The sequence below is a fragment of the Medicago sativa genome, chromosome 3 (genome assembly GCF_051527215.1).
Source record: "Medicago sativa cultivar Bolivia chromosome 3, Bolivia_mono, whole genome shotgun sequence".
Classification (NCBI taxonomy): domain Eukaryota; kingdom Viridiplantae; phylum Streptophyta; class Magnoliopsida; order Fabales; family Fabaceae; genus Medicago; species Medicago sativa.
Window position 1 is genome coordinate 86,824,415 of NC_140751.1, and position 20,617 is coordinate 86,845,031.

General features: G+C 35.1%; 1 protein-coding gene across 2 annotated transcripts; it reads right to left on the reverse strand.

Annotated features, from left to right (window-relative positions):
• Positions 1-2,728: 2,728 nt before the first annotated feature.
• On the reverse strand, positions 2,729-15,535 carry LOC146941388 (neuroblastoma-amplified sequence protein). Of its 2 annotated transcripts, none has more exons than XM_085755157.1 (12): positions 15,365-15,535; positions 15,241-15,289; positions 14,990-15,163; positions 14,687-14,891; positions 14,212-14,384; positions 12,163-13,162; positions 10,063-11,027; positions 8,479-8,567; positions 7,867-8,226; positions 6,395-7,619; positions 5,954-6,216; positions 2,729-5,589 (listed from the first exon to the last, which is right to left on the reverse strand). In XM_085755157.1, the coding sequence occupies exons 1-12, from the start codon at positions 15,437-15,439 to the stop codon at positions 3,001-3,003; spliced, it is 7,167 nt and encodes a 2,388-aa protein (XP_085611283.1). In that variant the 5' UTR covers positions 15,440-15,535; the 3' UTR covers positions 2,729-3,000. The 2 variants fall into 2 exon arrangements, with proteins under 2 accessions (XP_085611283.1, XP_085611282.1); XM_085755156.1 differs by having other exon boundaries at positions 5,954-6,219.
• Between the last annotated feature and the right edge of the window lie 5,082 nt (positions 15,536-20,617).

Sequence of the window (20,617 nt, forward strand, 5' to 3'; positions counted from 1 at the left end):
ACAGGTCCATGGGTCAACCTTTATTTTTATAGTCCATATTAGGGACTCCCTAAGATGAATACTCTAAATCCCAATTTCAAGTAAAAAATAATTTAATTCAAAACACTTGAACATTGCAAACATATTTTATATATTTATTATAGTCACTTTTGTCTCTCACATGTCATGCAAATATTAGAAAAGTTTTTTTTTTTTTTAAATATCTTAACGCACCAATTTCTAAGGAAAGAGATCTTATTTATTCGGAATTCAATAGTGATTCAGAGGTAAGAAGATTTCAACTAAATATTTTTCTAACGAAATAATTTCTCGCCCATTAACCAATTGCCATGGTTTTTGGAAAAGTTTGTTTCATGCTTTCTTGTTTTGTTTAAGAAGATCAAACGAAACGTTGACCAAATCTAACATACCTATTGTTCCTTTGATAAAAATTGCATTGGAAAATTTTATTTCATGTTTGCTTTTGTTGGAATCTATACCAAACAGACTAGTATTATTAAAACAGCAAAAAGGTTGAAGGAGGGATGGATTATCATATTTCATACTTGTCAAAATTCTATTCCCTCTAGCTGTAATGTTGTGCCTTTAATCAACTGTCCAAGCATAGGACGTTTTGGGAAAACAAGGGACATAATTTTGAACCACAACATTTAAAATATAATAGAACCACTTTTTACCAAACAAGAATATAGCCGCCACCACCTTTTCTCCTTGCGTGAAGGTTGTGGTTTCAACTTTCGTTGTTGATGTGAGAATATTTTAATAAGTGATATGTAAATATATTTGTTAACTCTTATTGAAGTTTGAGACATATCACCCTGATGTACCTTGGAGACTAACTACCTACACTTTATGTAAACAAAGCAACAAAAAAAAGTATCCTCGAAGATAAAAAAACTAGTAACATAATCATAATGACCATTTGTTAAATCATATGTATCAAAGGGCTTTAGATTCTCGAAATAAAATAATTACTTATCCTCCCAATTTATGCACGTTAAATTTCTACATCATCATATAATAAGGTTATTCTCATAGAACTTTTTTAGAAACTTTCCCTCTTTCCCCTTTCTTTTCATTTAGGCAATGTGCGAGAAAATGGTAAGTTAAAACGACCGGGGGGAATGAATTGAGCTGTTATTGTCCGATATAAGTCTGATATTGCAGAATCAGAAGTGGGGTTGAGGAACAAAATGAGTGACCTATTTGTTGGCATACGAGACAAGGTAATTAAATTTAAACACACAAAAACCATGACTAGTGGTAGTGTGATCTACACGTGAAGTAGACGTTCTTCAATAAAATTTAAAATCATAGATTTTAATCGTTATATGTATATCATATTACTGCATGATGCAAGCGTAAGTGGATGAAGCCCTAAAAAAAAGTTTATGTGGATGAAAAAAGTTCCTCCTTAAAATAGTTTATAACCAAATGAATGATACCCTGGACTCTCTTGTTCCAACACTATATAAGTCAAAACTCATCCAACAAATATATGTTTAACAAATTTCTTAGTGAATTTCCAATGTTCAAAATATTATAATTACATTAGTAACCTATTAAAATATAATTGATTTAGCAGAAAAAGTTACCATGTTACAATGTAACGAATTAAAGTTCAAATCCTAGTTGGGAGAAATATCCATATTAGTTTTAACTTATCCTAAAAAACTAACTTATAATAAGATGATGTCACTCTTTATAAATTCATTTCAAGCTCTATCTATATTTTTTGTGAAACTTACTTTTTCAAATACACCCGTTAATGTCCAATATTATCGAGTTTGATACGTGGATATAAATGGTGGATGACTCTAAATGAATAGACTATAATACCATGTTAGATTTTTATATTAATCTTAACTCATCCTCACAAAATCAACATGTAAGAATTAAGATAATGTCACTCTTTATAACTCATTTCAAGCGGCTCAAAGGGTGCTTAAGTATCTCAAGTCTTCTCTTACAATTTGTCTTTTCTTCTCTAGGGCATAACTTACATTTAGTAACTGATATACCTCAAATAGGTATAATCCATGTGGAGGAAACTACAAAAAAAAAAATATTGAACGTCTCTATTTCATGTTACGAAAACCATCCAGCATTGAATTTAAATTTTAGAGTCCTTAAAATTTAGAAATCAATAGCAAGCGGCTCAAAGGGTGCTTAAGTATCTGACGTCTTCTCTTGCAATGAAACTATGGAAAAAAATTACATTCTTTCATGTCATGAAGATCGTCTAGAATTGAATTTAAATTTTAGAGTCCTTCAAATTTAGAATTCAATAAAATTGCCATGAAAGTCATTATGTACATCACCTGAATGAAATAGTTGAGTTGAATTGTGAGACTTGGAGAATTATTAGTAGAAATAAATTAAAAAATGTGAAGCGAAAATTCAAAATCACGTTTTCCTTTGGTTTGTTGACAACGAATGATGTATATGTCAAATTTTTTTAATTACGTTTATAATGAATAAAGAGGCAGAATGAAATAATATTCAATATAACTTATCATATTCTGATGTCTGTCTCATTGATGGTTTGTCTTCTCTTTTATTCCTGCCACCAAAAAAACCATTGCATTCTTATGCGGGCTAGTAAAATTCAGTATTGCATTGATATTTATAATTGGTTTTGTTGGACAGATTGGTAGCTTCCTAAATTAATTTCAATAGTAAAGGATAAACTTAATTTTCTACAGTTCTTCGCTTAGTACACTCGCCGTAAAGCCAACTTGGAAGACGTCTTCAATTGCCCAAAGTAAATATGAAAAAGAGAAGGGCAGCAATACATGGTCAAATAGATTTTAACACCTATACATGTTTGAATGAAAATCTGAACAGCTTTTCTTTTGAACCCCCAAAACCCAACATTTCAAACTAAAGTCTATGCAAATAGTAATTGACAAAGCTCTTGCATTTGATACAAAACCAATCCTAAAACAATATGCTTAAAGGGGTCACACAAAGGGGTTACTGGTCTTACTGAAATTTCTATTAACTTACACTACCCGACAGCAATGGCAATGTGGATTGAATCAAATTAATCAGTCTGCCTATCAACCTGCTCACAGTATTCCTCAATGTTTTACACTCCATCTCAACTTGAAACTCATTGGCTTGTAACATGTGGAGCTGCCTTTCCAGATACCTATTAAGACTTGCATTGGCAATGTTAATGAGATTAAGCGACTCACTAGTGTGCATAAATTTCGTGACAATAAATCCAGCTAGAACATGTTGATCAGCCTTCACAAGTTCCGTAATGAAATTAGGGAAAAGGATCCTTCTGAAAAATTGATTCTCACTATCTTCACTATTGGTAAATCCTCTACCTGACACCAGAGCTTGTTGACATTGGTTGGATAAGTTTCCAACCATATAGCAAAGATAAGAGAAAGTAGTACCGTAGGTAGAACCAGTGGCGATAGAAGTGAGAATCCCAGAAGATAAAATTAGAATTAATAACTCGCAATCCTTGCTCCTTGTTTGAGGGATACCCCGTCTTACGCTATCCTCAACTGCACCCAGGCACTGCAACTGTAATGTTTTGTAGGGCAGCATGAGTGACATCTTCAAAGCCAGAAAGCAATCCATGCTTAATGCCATCTCATTTAAGCGCGTGGCATCATCTTCATCAAGTAACATACCGTTGGGTTTTGATGATGATTGATCAATCAGTCTCAGCACATCACTAAACCTTGACAGGCTCATGCATTTTCTTAAAATCTCTGCCCAACAAACATGTAAAGGGTGAACGGAAACAGAGTCCCCGATCTTTTCTTTCTCAGGCTTATCTGCTTCCTCCAGACTTTCCCATCCTTCGTCCCAATCATCATTGTTCCAGTCATTTCCTCCATCAGATGGTTCAGTAGTGATTTCTCCGTCTTTACCCGTGGTGAAAAGTCCCTCCCACTCTTCCAAAATAGAAACCAAGGCATCAAAGTGGGGATCTTCAATAGCTTCTCCACACAACCTCAAAAAGCAAGAAACAGCCGTGTCTACATTCAATAGATCATCAGGGGTTATTTCTATGCTAGGAGAGATTGATGTCACAAGCTGAGATGATTTAAGGGCAACCAAAGTATTTGTAAACCTACTAGAAGAATCTTTGTGATCTGGTGACTGCTTGTCAACACCAGTCTCACTCTTCCTACTAGCATAAAGCGATTCATCCCAGTCTTCCCATGGTTGGACATTGGCAAGTATTTCTGTAGAGAAACCCTTAAAATTCTTGCCTGAGATAAATTGCATAAGCTCTAGCACATAAACTCTAATGGAACTTGGCAACTGTAAATTGTCAGAGAACTGGACCATTTTCTCCCAAATGACATGTCTAACACATTGCAAAACTTTTAAATCACCTTCTATCTTGCTTAAAGATGACAATATATGATACAGGTTCTGGCTCTCATGCGATCCATTGACCAATTCCTGCAGAACAGCTTCAAGAATATCTGAATAGAAACGAGGAAGGTCTTGAGAACCTGTGCCACCATCAGAAGATGAACCAGTTTCCAATGAGGCAACAGAAAATACCTCTGCGATGGCACTAAACCCACAACCAGAAAAAACCATAGCTTTGGAAAAATTATAAATTTCTACAGAGCAATCACCACTTAAGCCACAGTTTACATAGCCATATATGCTGCCCCAGCCCTGACTAGGGGAGATGATATCCTCCATCACCAATTTCATAAATACTTTTAGACAACTCGTTAAACATTGTGGGTTGAAGCTAATAGTTTCTCCTGAACTTTCCTCCAGTGAAATTTCCTTCATATCATCTGTCAATCTCATCCAAAAGTTCAAAAGAACAATAAGGCACTCTTGCAAAGCTGAATTGTCAGGTAGGAATCCATATGAACTATGAAGAGGCACAATTACAGTGAGGTACTGCTTCATGATAGCCAAAGCATCAGACTGGTTCAAAAGTCTAATATACTTTCCACATGAATCATAGCTCTGCTCAAGCTTACTTAAAAAGCCTTGAAGGCATTCAGGAGTTCTACTACTAGAATCAGTTGTAGCTTTAGTCTCCAAAGCACTTAGCGAACTCAGGATGTAATACTTGTAGACATCCTGCCATGACATGAAACCCTCGGGCAATGAATTGCCATAAATATTGACAAAAGCCTGTATCATTTTTGACAATGCAGACAAGCTACTTTGCTCAATACATGCATAAATTTCATCACCAAAGTACTCAAAGTTCAAACCACGCAACCCGGCTATATTTTTGAAGTTCAGGTTATTGATAAAGGAAACATTTTTGCACTCTTGCTCAACGACCTTGTAATAATGAGCAAACCTTATATTGGCATTTTCATGTTCAGGATGTGCTATTGGTGATATATCTTTGGTATTTTCCAGCTGCAAGTAGCACTCTGACAACAGACCATACACATAAGAAAGGCGAAGTTTGTTGCACCCATCGATTGCAGGATACACCTTTGTTGAGATGGTTTCAATGGTTTTAACACCATTAACAATTATTTCTCCTTTATAACCTGCAACTTCGGCTGTAATATCATCATTTGTCCAAACATCAGAAACAAGGACAGCACTTAGGAAATGCAATAGCACCTACACAAAAACAAAGAAACGGTGAGGTCTCATCAATATGTATGCATTTTGTCCAAAGAACTTGTTGACTTAAAGGAACAAGCAGTTAAACATGGACCTGAAAATAACTTGTACAACTCAACACCCCTTCATGTGAAAGCTCATTTTTCTTATAAAACATGGACAAAATACTTTATAATTACTTTATACTAAAAAATAATGCTACGTGACACTGAAAATCTAAGTGAGAGACTGGAGAGGTTAAGTACAGAACTTCAACAACATTGCCATTGAGCCAAGGAACTAACAGATAAATGGTTTCATCTAAATCAATAAATTTTTCTTTAACATTTATGTTTCAAAGAAGCTATGCAAATGCTCATACCTCAGTACTGTCTAAGTCATAAGTATCAGCCAATCTTAAAATGTCCTTCAAAATGTGTCTTTTTTCTAACTTTACCGACTCAATGAGAGAGATAACAACATTCTCAATGTATATGGAGTCCCTGGACAAAAAGCGCTCTGTTTCAACCCCAGGAATTATTTTCTGTAGAGCTCTGGAATGCTCGGTGAGTCTCTTTTGCTCTTCTAACTTCAGTTTCCACTCTCTCCAAAATGAAGACTGTACCTTGCCAAGTTTATCTATATCTTCTGGAAAAAAAATCAAACAATATCTTAGTCAGTATGATCAAGTCCACAATCAGTACAAGCATGATAAACAACATTACAAATAGACACGGCATACATAAGGCAAAAAAACTGCAACCGAGGAGTCAACTACTTAATAAATGTATGAAGAGAAGAAAATAACAGAAAAGCCAAGTACCAGAACTGGGTGATGTATGTTTTTCCTTGAACCTCCTCTTCAATATATCCTTTCGCTGAACGGGGTCAGTACCTAATCCAGAGTTGTGTAGCAAGCTGTATGCCATCCCAACATTCATAATGCTACATATTTCTTGGTAGTCTTTTCTTATTTTGAGTTGTTCTTCTATAACTTCTACCCCATTAAAAGCATCCACAAGATTCAGAAGATACGAGCACCCCATTATATCTTCATCTTCAGTGACTGGAGGTTCCATGACGGATCTTGCTAGAGAGGCGATCAGGTTGTCTCTTGGGGCAAATCCATTTCTAGCCAACCAGGACAAAATGGTCACCACAGCCTGTGTTCTGATGTTTAAATACTGCTTTCCAGTACTCAACTTTTCATTAAGATATCTTTTGTTACTCAACTCAATCAACCAAGGGAGTTGTAAAGCAGCAAAAGAAAGAACTTTACCATTTTCAGTCAAGACCGATGCCCAGTAAGTTAGATTTCCCACAGCCAAGGTTTTAGCAACAATGGAAAGTGTTTCTTTAATTTTCTCAAGATGAACATCCTGATTGTCAGTGCTATTAGCATCAAATTCTTGAAAGCTCACGTTTCTATCTAGTATGTTTTGAAAACTTTGCTTTTGAAGTGATTCTACAGTTGAGCCTTGCACTGAAAAATTTGAAGGATTTGTCCCAGTTGACATGATTAATGTTTCACACTGGCCATGCATATCCAGGTCTTTCCATGCATGGAGAAGCTCACTAATGGATTCCTCATCACAGTGGCTCAAGGCAAACCCTAATAGCTGCTTTCGAGAATCCACGTCCATATTTTCTAGGGCAGGACCTCTTGCAATTGCAGCGCATAAATCCCATATGTTACCATGTCCTTTTCTGGCCAAAACAAGACAAAGATCAAATGCCAATTGTAAATCACCAGAAACTGCAGCTTCTCTAGCAATAGCTTCTTCAACAGCTGATATGTCATCAGCAGACCTCAAGCCAAGAAGTCTGGCAACCTCAACAAGCTCATCAACATGAAAATATGCTCCAGTTTGACTTGTGATTGCCATCTTTACAATTTCCATAGGATCTTTTATTTGCCTGAATTGCATGGGAAGAATATTCACCCCAAGGTTTGGAAGCTTAACTGTAAGCGCATCAATAATATCTGCCTCTGCCTTCACATTTCCACTACTTGGACATAGATTAAGGCATTCTTTAGCTTTCCAGATCTGGAGCAAAACAGAGCAACATAATTAATCAATTCATGTGGTGCAGATTAGGTTAGGTTAGCATAAACAGAGCAGCTTAAAGAAAGCTTCAATATAATTGGAAAATGGCACTGAGGTATTTTATGAATTAGTGTTAGACGTTAGTTAACATAATGTACTCCCTTACTTCAAGTCGATGCACTCAACCACAAAAAATAAATAATAATACTAGATGTTGCATTTAGTAAGTCAATGCACTCAATCTTACTTCAGAACAAGAAAGGCTTGAAGCTGAGAAAAAGTACTCCCTAGCTGCTTGAATTACAAGGCTTTCAGCCTTCTCTGATGCCAAAGAAACAGAACTTGTACCCTTCAAGTAATTACGTGCAAGAGAAAACTTCCCAGCTTTAAGCAATCCTCTGCAAAACTCAATCAAAATATATTCCAGGTCCAGAAAAGGAAATGCCTTTTCCCTCAAGTACTGCATATCACGCCACATGCTGGCCCATTCACTATCTGATCGGCCAGGCTGACGGCGAATAAATTTAGAAAGAATAAGGCGGATAATCTGTTTCACACCCTTTTCGTCTAACTGAGCCCCTGGGAAAAAGTTTAATGGCTTTGGGACCTGCATAGAACAGAAAGATAACATAGTAAACACAACCTGGCTAAAAAGCAATGACAGGAATTTCATAATATTATTGCTAAGTAGCAGAGGAGGAAAACAATGCAAAACAAAAATAGTGCAATCCAAATTATGGCGACACACACATTGTAAGTACAGTTACTTTCATTTCCGATGTTAAATTAAAAGATTTAGAGATCCCCTTCATGAATGAGACATACAAAGTTTGATTGTCACAGAGGAGAAACTACCAACCTGATAAAATGCCAAAAGTCTCCCTGCTTCAATGTGCCCTTCAGCAACTCTAAGTCTTTTCTCAAGGCTCTCAGCTTGAATTGCACTATCTGCACATTAATAAAAATTTAGTGTACTCAAACAGATTGATAGAAAATGCGACTGAATCAACAATATTCTCAAGAATTTACTCAATAACAAATGCAAAAATACACAGACAAGAAGCATCTATCTTTGGTTTGGGAATTGGGACTCAAATTATATGCACTCCAGCTCAACAACACAGTTCCACAGGTTTATGCCAATCAAGTATATACAGTTGAAGGAAAGCTACATGATATTGAATAGCCAGACTGCTGGCAGAATACTCATCCACACCGAATAATTAGCAAAAACATGAAAAATAAAAAATTGTCAACATACAAAGTCAGTACTCTCTGGTTGACAAAAGATGCTGGTGCAAGACCGAAAAAGGAAATCAATCAGGTAGGGAACAATTCACATGATTGTATTACAGGGAATTCAACGCTGATTTAAACATGGGCCAAAAAGTACACCAGACTGAAAATTTTCAAAAGCTTATAGAGTTGGCACAGAAAGCTATAGTATAGGCTTAATAGAAAATGTTTGGGTAACTATTTTTATACTTCTTTGTAATTAATATGCCCAAGAAAAGAATAATAGATACTGGGGATTTCAAAATATCTGAAAGTATGGCACGGATTCATTTGAAGACATTTTCTCGGTTGACATAAAAGGGTAGAACAGGCAGGTTGGATGTGAGTTAGTGATCAATTAGAATTCTCGCCATCAGGCGAAGTAACATTTTTATCAAGGTTGTTATGTAAGGAGAATAACAGTAAAACTATGAGAACCTGAAATGAAGGTGCTGGTAAGCAGGTCCGATTGATGTACTAGTGATGAAATATCTTAATAGACAACGGTCAACAATGTTCACTTAATGGGTTTACAATGTATTGAATTAATTAACCATACTCTAGTTTGGTGTGATGAATTGTTCAAAACTGGAAAATTTTATACCAGGAAATCCAAAATTTAATTCTTTAGCCGATTCCACTTAATGGGATCAGGCTTGGTTGTTGTTGTTGTTGTTGTAATGGTGGGGGTGTTAAAGATTCGAAATCTCAATTACTTCTAGATCAAATCACATGCTAACTAACTTCATTGCTGCAAATATATCATGTAGACAATATCCCCAACCAAGTATGGCAAATGGCTACGTATAAATGCATCCACTGATCTGAATGCATATTTTGAGATTTCTACATCGAAGAAAACTCCAGGGTAGAACTAAACTTTGAGAGATCACCCGCAGACCTCCCTCCTCGAGAATTTTGTTTGTTTCTGAAACTCCCTCAAGGTTATGAATGACAATTTATTAAATATACGATGATGCCCTCTTAAATGCCAATGCTTTCTTAAACCTCGCAGCTTATAGTTTTGCCCCTGTAATGTCTCTTTTACAACTATTGTAGTGAAGCCCTAAAATTTTAACAAGCGCAATAAACTACCCCCAAGAAATTACTAAAATTACATCATCGCATTGCTCTTAAGATATTAGAATAAACATGAAACCTAACTCACCATGCATTTGAGGAAGCTTAGATAATATGGCTGACATGATGCTCCACCTATCTGTAACTGTGCACAAATATATGCATTGCAAAGCACAATCAACAGCTTCAACCTCAGTTTCAAAATAGACATTACTTTGGAAATTTCTGCACCCTTCCTCAATTACCACCAAGCACATGTCCAATTTATTCTGCAAAGCTATTTCCTTCAACCATCTTACTAGAAATGATTCCTCCAGATTTTGATTTATAGAATGGGTGACTTCTCCAATTAAGGACACCCTGTGAAACTTTTCGCGCATAAATGGAATAGCTCTGTTGTGTAATCTTTCAATTACATTTTCTTCTTTGACTCCCTTAAGCATAAATTTAAATTTTTCATAGTCTGGCAATTCCCCCCACATGACAAGACTCATATTGAAGCCTGTTTCACTATCATTGTCGTCAGAGTAAATAACTTGATGCAAGTATAAGACATCCTGATGGAACTGCTGCAACTCAGATATGCCTTTGCGAAGAGCAAACTCAAGTAGGCTCAGGCAATTATCAAGCTGCCCGCTAAAATCATCCATAGCTCTAGCTCTATCCATATACCATTTTGAGAGCTCATCGATTGATGGCCAAAGAAGTCCAAGAAAATGCTTAACAAGAGGCTCAGTTTTGACTTGAATTTGAATATCATGGTTTTTAACTGATGTATTAATGAAGTTCACCATCCTCTTGCATTCAACCCAATCATCTTGCCTCACAGCAACACCAGACGGAAAAGACCTCCCAGGAAGAAGCTGCCCATACATTTGGATAGGAACTGTTTCTGGGATAGAGGCTAAAACTTTCAAAACAAAGGGAGACAAAGAATATGGATGACGCTTGAAAAGCAAGTTCAATGCACCAATTTTCCCACTTTCTGCAAGTGCTACAGCAGCTTCGTTAATAGGCATACTACGGAATTTGCTGTATTCCTGCACAGAAAACCTGCAGAAAACTGTGTCAATGAACTTTGAGTCAGTGGAAACTATCAGAATTATTGAACAATTTTGAATTTTCAAAATTCTATCATTTGTAGCCATTTAGGGGACTATGTGTATGCCTGTAATTCTTGCTCAAAAGCTATGCAACACCAAAAAAAAAAAATTACAGAATTGTGAATTTTCAATTTTTCACAATTAAAAATACAAAATATGTCAATTTTTCATAGAGTTAAAGGACTGAAGGTTTTCTTGTGTATGTGTCTATTGTCTACATGTAGTAAAAACAGAACGAATAAATAGATGGTGGGGTGTTTAACCAGCTTGACCATTTGTTCAACATTCTGCTCCCTCAAATAGGCAAATTATGGACGGAGATCTTGAAATAAACTTATCTTATAAATGCTACTACTTATCTTGCGGATGACAAAATGACAGATTTCAAAAATCAATAATGCATATTATAATGAAGTCAGTACTAAAGTTGCTGTGAGACTAAATGAATCAAGTGAAACTAAAGTGATATATAAACCTACTTTAGGTTCCATGTGAGCTATTTACCCTGATCTGTGAGTTAAGTGATGCTAGTTTTAAATTGGTTCGCATCTCGTCTTATAATGAAGCTTCTGCCTTACTTGAGCTATGTTCTGAATTTTTTGGTCAAAGCTAAATATGTGGCATGTCCTTGGACAAATTGTGATATCATCATAATGATTGTGATAGAAGTAAAGAGGGAACAGTCTGGTGGCGATTTGCACTTCATGCTTAACAATATGATGAATATGGTTAGATGATAGTATCTCTCATATCTTTAAGGATGCTTTTACTGTGTAGGAACTGGGACAAGATTGAGTTCATGGCTTCCATCTATGTAGTGCAGTTTTTAAAAGGGTTTCTCAACAAATATATTGGGGTGTTGGGCAACTTTGTTTGAATGATGTCCTCTTTTGTTTCTTTGTAATTTTGTCAAAGGATTTATTGTTTTCCAACCCATTCTAATTTCTTCTCTTCCACTTACAAATGATTCCTTTTTAACTTTTAAATAAGAGTTGCAAAAATATATTCAAACAACTTTAAATATCGCAGCAAAAGCATGGAAAACACTTGTTTATGTTATCAAAATTGATTTCTAGAACTCATACCTGCCCATGTTTATTCCAAGAAATGTTTCCAGCCTGTCCTTATATTGCAAAATTTGAAGTCTGGCCAAGCGAACATCCCATACTTCACTAGAATCATCACTATCTACTTCTGAGAATCTATAATGGTCAGTGATGCGTAGACCATAAGCCAGCAAAGCCGTCACAGCATCTTCTGTTGGTCCAATTCTATGAACACATTCAAAAACTACAAAATTTCTATCCGTAATATTTGCCAAAAATATATTAATTTCATTTACTCCTTGACTAGAATTCAACCACTGTGACTTCAGAACTTCATCCTTATCCAATCCATGACTATCAGCAAAGTCTAGAGCAGCTTGATAATTTCTCTTCCTAATCAGTAAACCATACATTTCAGGGACAGATTTCTCAGAAAATGAAACAAGGAACCAGAGCAACCTAGAAAGGTGAAATTGTTTAAGCCTGTCTTCAACAATCCAATCTGTCTGGAGCAGGTCCTCTGACAATGCAAAATCAGGACTGGATGTTTCTTTTGATGATAAACTTGCTAAAAGAAAAAGATAGCCCCTACATTTCTGTGCTCTTCCCAGAGCAGGGAAAAAATATGCAGGATCCTCTTCCTGAACCTTTGAACCATTTAGAATGTCTATCAACATAACCACACCATTCCTATCTACAATTGCAATGATATGGTCACACCACCAAGTAAAATCCATAAAACCCGCAAAAGATTTACCACCGCCAACGGATAAATTATCAGACATTGATGAATCATCCCTCTCTCCCAAGACAAATTGGGAGAGTGTAAAGCCTTCTTTGTCCAGCTTAAAAATATGCAAACATCCTGTTAAATCCAGAGTTGCAATGAATGTGGCTTGTGGCGAGATTAGTAGCTTTGGATATATTAGCTGACCTTTATAACCTTTTGGTTTTAAATATAATCCCTCAAACTGCAAAGAGAATACCTGCTCCAGGTCTGTGCTTGAAGTTTTATGCCAAAGAGAAACATGGCAAGATCCTAGATGATATATACAACACTAGTTAGCCAAGAACTTGAACAAGCAATATTTAGTAGATAAATACTATGTGAGCTCTACGGTATATTCTTCATGTTCTAAGAATAAGTTATTTGATAAAAGAAGCAAAATGCTTATAGAACATAAAAGAAGAGACACGCAAGAAAAGGATAAGGTGTGTTTGAAATTTGAATTGCAATTACATAGTACAAGTTCAGTAATGAATTACTCATTGTTAGTGATCAAAGAAAAAATAAAGATTCCATGAAATAACAACAAACTTCTGAAATGTAAAAAGTCCTAGTCATGCAGCAGAAAGATAAAAAAATAAGGACTATATATTAGAACTTTTTGAAATGTTAATACTAGTCATCATTTATATAAAGATAAGACAAACTAAAGATATTGTATAATCATAAAAGTATTATGGAAACTTCAAGCAGAGTATGGAGATCAGCAATCAGCTGCAAGCAACTCAACCCAAAGGTTGTTGATGATACAAGAACTTTATATTGTTATAAAAAAATATATTTATGACGTCTTCTCTTTTTTTCTTTTCCTTTCTATCCCTTCTTAAAATTTATTGACTGAACTGCAAACTAATTAGGTGAAAGGCTAGGGTCTGTTTAGTCTAAGAAAACATTTCCTGTTGTCACTTTTATGTACGAGACTATCACCTTGCTTTCAATTTGTTTCCTGTTTTCAAACCTTGTAAAGGAAACTATGAACAAAAAAAATTGTTTTCCGTATTCATGTACAAATATTTGAAACAAACTTACAATTTTAGAATTAAAACTGAAAACGAAAAGTGTTTTCTCGAAGTAAACAAGTCCTTGGCTTCTAGCATCAATGGAAACAATAGTCAAAAGTCAAACAATTCCTAATCTATTATCATATAGAAGAAGTGGAACTCTTTTCAGCACCAACCCAGTAGTCCGAGGGAAAGAGAGCTTATATCTAATTGTATATCACATGATGTACGTCTTAAATTCAAAACCAACACTTGAGTAACTTAGCAAATAATTGAGAAAATACCCCAAAACACACATACCAGACTTCGTGTGAACAGCTGCAAAAAGGTTAAGTTCATGGTGGCGGTCAAAGCAGTAAACGTTGTTGCGGAGATGACTCCTGTGTTTACAAATGTACTTAGGAAAGGTGGAAACACCTCCATAACTGATCTCAATTTGTTGAAGTGAACCATCAGATGTAATGACAGTGAACCTACACCTCAAACAATGTCAAAACTTAGTTCCTAACATTAACCATGTAAGTTTACCAAATTATGACAGCAAGGACATATTTTCAAGATCACCGACTAACTAATCATCAACAATAACAACAACAAAGCCTTCTCCACTAAGTGGGGTCGGCTACATAGATCAAACAACGTCTTAATGTTCTATCATATATCATATCTCTCTCCAACTCATTAAATCTCTAGATCTATGGACAAACTAATCATGTCTCAAACATTTGATATAGCATACAAGAAACAAATTAGGCAAGGCAACAAAAATACTTACAAGTAAGACTCGTCGTTCATATTAGAGTCATTATCAGAAAATAAACCTACAATAGGCGCAGATATTTTCAAATCCTTCTTTGTAATTTCTGCCACAACTTCGCCGGTGAATTTAATAAAATACAAAGTATCATAATCATCAGCAACTCCAAGAATTTCATCATCTTCGGACCAATCTCCCACACTAAATGTACTAAAATCCGAACCTAACAAACAAATTCAACATCAAAATCAAAATCAAAATCAAATCACGTCTATTTTTACTTTCTAAATTCTAAATAAACACAATCTAATCACATCTTACCGGTGAAAATTGAATATGATTGTTGATAATCATCCTCTTTACTCAAAATCGTAATTCGATTTCCCGCAGCAACTGCAACGTATTTCGCAGTCCGCGAAACAAACAAGGACACTAATTTTCGAAGTCTCTTCGGCTCATTATATTCATTCCATTTTTCCTTGAGTTGATTCACACCTTCAATTGGATCCAAATAAACGTTAATCGAGATCAGAGAAATTCCGTAACCGAATTCGTTCGGTAAAGTACGTTACCTCGAAGTGAGAGAAGAGAAAGCAAGGTTTCCTTTGAATCTTCGTTTGCCTGAAAAGTGAAATTCAACGATGAATTGAGAGAATGTGAATTGGAATTGAGAGAGGAAATTGAAGAAATATTGACCTGGTGTTGTTGTTGGTGGTGTTGAGGAGGGTAATTGGAAGCATGACGTTGCGTTTCGTAGAGTGGAATCTTCATGTTGAAACTGTTGCTGTATCTTCTTCTCCAAAACCCCACACCTCAAAAACTGAACATTCGAGTGCTAACTAGCTACAATAAAGTGAAAATGCAGGTGAATTGTGCTTCGGTTCATTCTCATTTTTCGATGATGGAATATTTTTTTTTTTTTTTTAGTTTTACTTTTCCCACCCTATACCTTCCTCGCGTCCTATTTTTTTAGTAGTGATATTTTGACAACCATTTTGGTACAACCTTTGAGACAACTTTGTTGTTCTCTCTTCTCATTCTCATTGGTCAAAAACAATAGAGAGAGAGAAAAAAAGGACGAGAGAGAATAAAAACATAATGTGAGTATGAGAAAGAAAGTTGTACAAAAGTTGTACCAAAATGGTTGTACAATATCATTTCATTTTTTTCCCAAAATGCCCTTGACGCTTTCGGATTTCATAATCCGGAATGGTGTTTTCCTTTGTTAGAGGGTGAAAAAATGAGTTGCGGATTTTGTAATCAGGAAACTTCAAAAAACTACATGATTTTTTTCGGATTACATAATCCGAACACCCATTAAACACCATTTTTCAAGGAAAAACAGTTCGGATTATATAATCCGAACTGTATCGGCACAAATTTTAAACATGTTTGTAACATGGATAGTCATTTTAAGGAACAATATTAATCTTCCTAACTCTCATCCTTCTGTTTTGAATCATTGTTACACGTTCTTAGTCAAAAATCGGGTTTCGGGCTACTTGATCGGATTGCTCCAAAACTTTCCCAGAAAATCAGAAAAAAAATTCAAGGATCACGACTCCTATAGAAGGGACTTCTTACGGGACTACGCCCCTCAAAATCCAAAATTCCATCGTTTAGACCCATTTTTATTTATTTTTTAATTTTTCATATTCTCAGAAAAATCCGAAAAAATTTGCACTAGTTTTATTTGATTTTTAGAATTTTTTGGTAGTATTTTTATATTTTAATGATTTTATTTGACAAGTTTTTAACATTTTTTACTTAGGTTTTTTGTTGTTTTTTAAAGCAAAACTCAAAACTGCTGAAATGTGAGAGAGTCTGATGACTGATAATAGTGTCTGGATTATAAAATACGAAATAGTAAACACGAATCCGGATTTTAAAATCCGGACTGCACAAGGGCATTTTTGAAAATTTTACAGGGTGCGGGAGAAGACCATGGGGTGGGAAAAGTAATACTCTCTTTTTTTTTTCCGTGAGTTGGGCTTTTGCAGCGATGTAGAAACGATGCTTAAATTATGGGATTGTTATTTGCACCACATTTTACTCACACATCTCAAAATTATCATTTTTAAATGTTACTAATATATAATTATTTTTTTGAGGAAAAAAATGTTAATACATGATTATTTAGAAAAAATGACTCAATTTGGAATGTCACAATTTTTCTCTGCCGAGCCTCGCAAAAAATAATACGCGAATTAATCCCTAACATTTTCAAATGTCGGACTAATAATTGATTAGTCCCGATGTTAATCTGGACTCATTATAAAAGAGGGACAATTGTCCCAGTAAGCATAACATGGTTTATAGGGAGGTTGCATTATATGTGTAGGGGTCGGGGTTTGAACCTCAGATTATCCGCTTATCCATCTTAAAGGTTAAATTCTAACTACTGAACTAATTAATAAAAAAAATGATTGATTTGACATTGTATGAAAGTATCACAGGCTAAGGCCCCGTTTGGATTGAACTTATTTTGAGCTTATAAAAAATAGCTTATGTAAATAGATAAGTTTTTTATTTTAATTTATAAGCTATTACTAACGAAAATTGTATCTTCATAAACCGTCTTTTCAGAAAATACCTTAACAAACATATAAATAATACATAAAAGCTTATTTGTTTGCGTAAGTTGTTTTGTATAAGCACTAAAATAAGCTAATCCAAACAAGGTCTAATTCGAGTATTATTTTTTTGTGAAAAATAACACTGGAGTTGTGAGTGATCAAATCGAGTCTTATTTAAATAATTATTTTTCGAATTAGTTTTCCTTGGCTTTATATTAGTTGGAGGAGTAGTGATATTTGAACAGCCATTTTAGACAACTTTTGGTACAATTTCTTTTTTCTCACTTTTTATTGGTCGAAAGCAATGGAGAGAGAAAAAGGAAGAGAGAGAATAAAAACATAATGTGAGTATGAGAGAGAAAGTTGTAAAGAAGTTGTCACAAAGTGGATGTACAAATATCATTTCTCTAGTTGGAATGTCGAGTTTGTGTCATGGTGATCAGTTAGCACCATTTCTTTTTCTAATTGTTGCAAGGGGACTTACAACATTGATTTAAAAGGTTGTTGAAAATGGAAGCTTCGCATAATTCAAGTAACATGATGACCTAAACTTTCAAATTCTTCATTTTGTTGATGAAACCATTCTTGTGGGTGAAGAAACTTGGTAAAATCTAAAGAGCCTAAAAATTATCTTAAGAAATTTTGAATTGATTTTGAAGTTAAAAATTTAACTTTTAAAAAAGCACGTTAATAGGAATCAATATTAAAGATAGATGTCTGGGTGCTTCGTTAACTTTCCTCTATTGCCTCGTTCTGAGGCGTTCTGAGGACCTCTTGTAGGAGTCAATCTGAAGTGTTACTCAACGGGGACTCCAGTTGTGGAACTAATGCAAAAGTAGTTGTGAAGTTGGAGTGGTTGTCATTTATCAAATTGGAGAAAGAGTAACTTCAATAAACTCAGTACCAAATAGTCTTCCTCTTTATTACTTATCTTTTTTATAATTATCTTTTTTATAATTAATATGTGTTGATGGTGGACTAGGAGTTAAGGATCTAGAAAACTTCAATATGGCATTGTTGATGCAAATGGAAGGTGGAGTTTGAATGACATAGACGCACTGTGGTTTGTTTTGTTACAATTCAGATATGAAAATATTGCACGAAAAGTCTTGAGCGAGTAAATTACGTAAACACTGAAGAGTTTGGATTACATTGGTTTACTTTAAATATCAACAATGCGTTATGTGATGGTACACAGATCTTCTTTTGAAAGGAAAAATGGATAGACAACAAAATCTTGAAGGATTTATCCCTAGCTCTACACTCATTATTAAGCCAAGGACAGACAAGCAGAAACAAGAGTTTTTTATGATGAAAACTGGAGTTGGTCTTTGCAGTGGAAAGTCCTCCCAATCAGCATGAATTCGACTTGATGGATGAACTACAATTATTGTTGGAAGGTGTAAAAGCAGTATAAAATTAACCTAACAAGAGACTTGGATTATAAATAAAAGTGGAAATACAAAAATAGAAGCACACCTGTTGTGGAAGAATGGAGTTCTATTAAAAATAGAAGTGTTTGATTGGAAACTATTACAAGACAGACTTTCAAAAATAGAAGCACTTCACAAAAGAGATTTTATTAATGACCCCATGCCCTCTATTCTGTTTTCAATTTTGCTGTTTTCAATTTTGCTGAACATGAATCCTCAAAGAAATGTAATTGTTTCACAAGGATAATCTTATCATTTAAATGTTATATATAATATAGCGAGTAGCCCTGGTGAGAACATTTTGCTAATATGAGACGTAAGAAAAATTAGTATTAACCGTGAGATACAAATCAATGACTTAAATTAAAAATGCACTTTTAATTATCATGTAAGCCTCAATTACCTTATTCTTTTTGACAAATAATTTATTCTTATATTTACAATAATTTTCTTTCATTTATATATCTCTTCGAGAACTCAACATGAGAGTTTGAAGACTCAACTAGGTAACGACAGTGATGAATAATAGCACTGAGAAAATAACTCTATCAAAACCAAACTCTTTGATCCAACAAATATAGCAGCTAACAAAGCTTTAGTTTCACCTTCACAAATCGATATCACAGGCTCCAACCAAATCGTCTTCGTTCCCCAAAAACATGGCCAACTCATCTCTAATATACAAATTCCAATTCCAACTCTATTGTATTGAGCAGAGAAGGAATCGTCCAAGTTACATTTAAGGAAACTGGTGGGAAGAAGACTCCAATTACTTTGCCTGCTATGATTCACTACCACCGATTCCTTTCCATGCGCCTAGCTGCCCTCAAATCTTCGAACATCGATTTTCCTCTAAACAACATTTCTGATGGGCTTTGAATTTTGTTCTCCAAAGCTGTCAAATTCCTATTCTTCCATAGGCTCCACATCGTGATTGTGCATACACTTCTACCATGCTTCGACAACTGCTCCATGGCATGATAACACACTCCCTAATGCAAGGAAATTTGTTAAGAGATTGAATAAATAGCTCAACCAATCCCAACTTTCTCCACATAGCCATACTTTTCGAGCAAGTAAGAAGCAAAGGAGACAAAGATTCTTGCTCCACACCACACCTTTTACACATCTGTGTAATGTTCAATTCCTTTACTTGCAAACGAACACAAGTAGGAATACAATCACGAACCACTCGTCAAACAAAGGATCTAACTTCGGTGGTACTACCGGATTCCAAAGCAATTTCAAGTTTCCAGGTATATTGTAACCAGAAGTGTTCATTAATTCCTCAAAACAAAAGCGATAGTTAGAACGAACACTATGATCCCTGGATCTATATGGTTTCCAAACAACTTGGTCCACATCCACCTCATGGAATGAAGGAGTATCCTTGGAAGCAAAAATAGATTCTGGTTGGATACATGACATTAAAGCATCTTAGGCCCAAATTCCATAAACTAATTTGTTTGTGCATTTAGAATGTTGGAGTAGTGAAACGTCAAATTAAAAGTTGCGAAAGGGTTTTCAGTTTATTTAACAAGCAACAATTTGGGTGATTTGGAATGAGAGGAATATGAAAGTTTTTAAAAATGTGGTATAGGTGAGCTAGGAGAGGAAATTAAAGTTTTGTCTTGGCGGTGGTTTTTGGCTAGATTAAATGTTCCCATTTGTTTGTATTATGAATGGTGCTGGAATTCTAGAGATTATATGTTAAGGTAATAAGTGTTAGGGGGTTGTGGGGGGGGGGGGGTGTTTTTTTGGCATTGTTTAGGTGGTTTTTGTGCTTTAGCGCCACTGTTAGTTAGGGCTCTGTTCTGGTTTATGCAGAACAACTTTATTGTTTGCTGGTTAGCGCCTCTCGTGACTGGTTTGGGTCAGGGAGTGTGTTTTGTTCAATCCCTATTCCTTGAAGCCATCATATACTTTTTGTATGGGTGGCG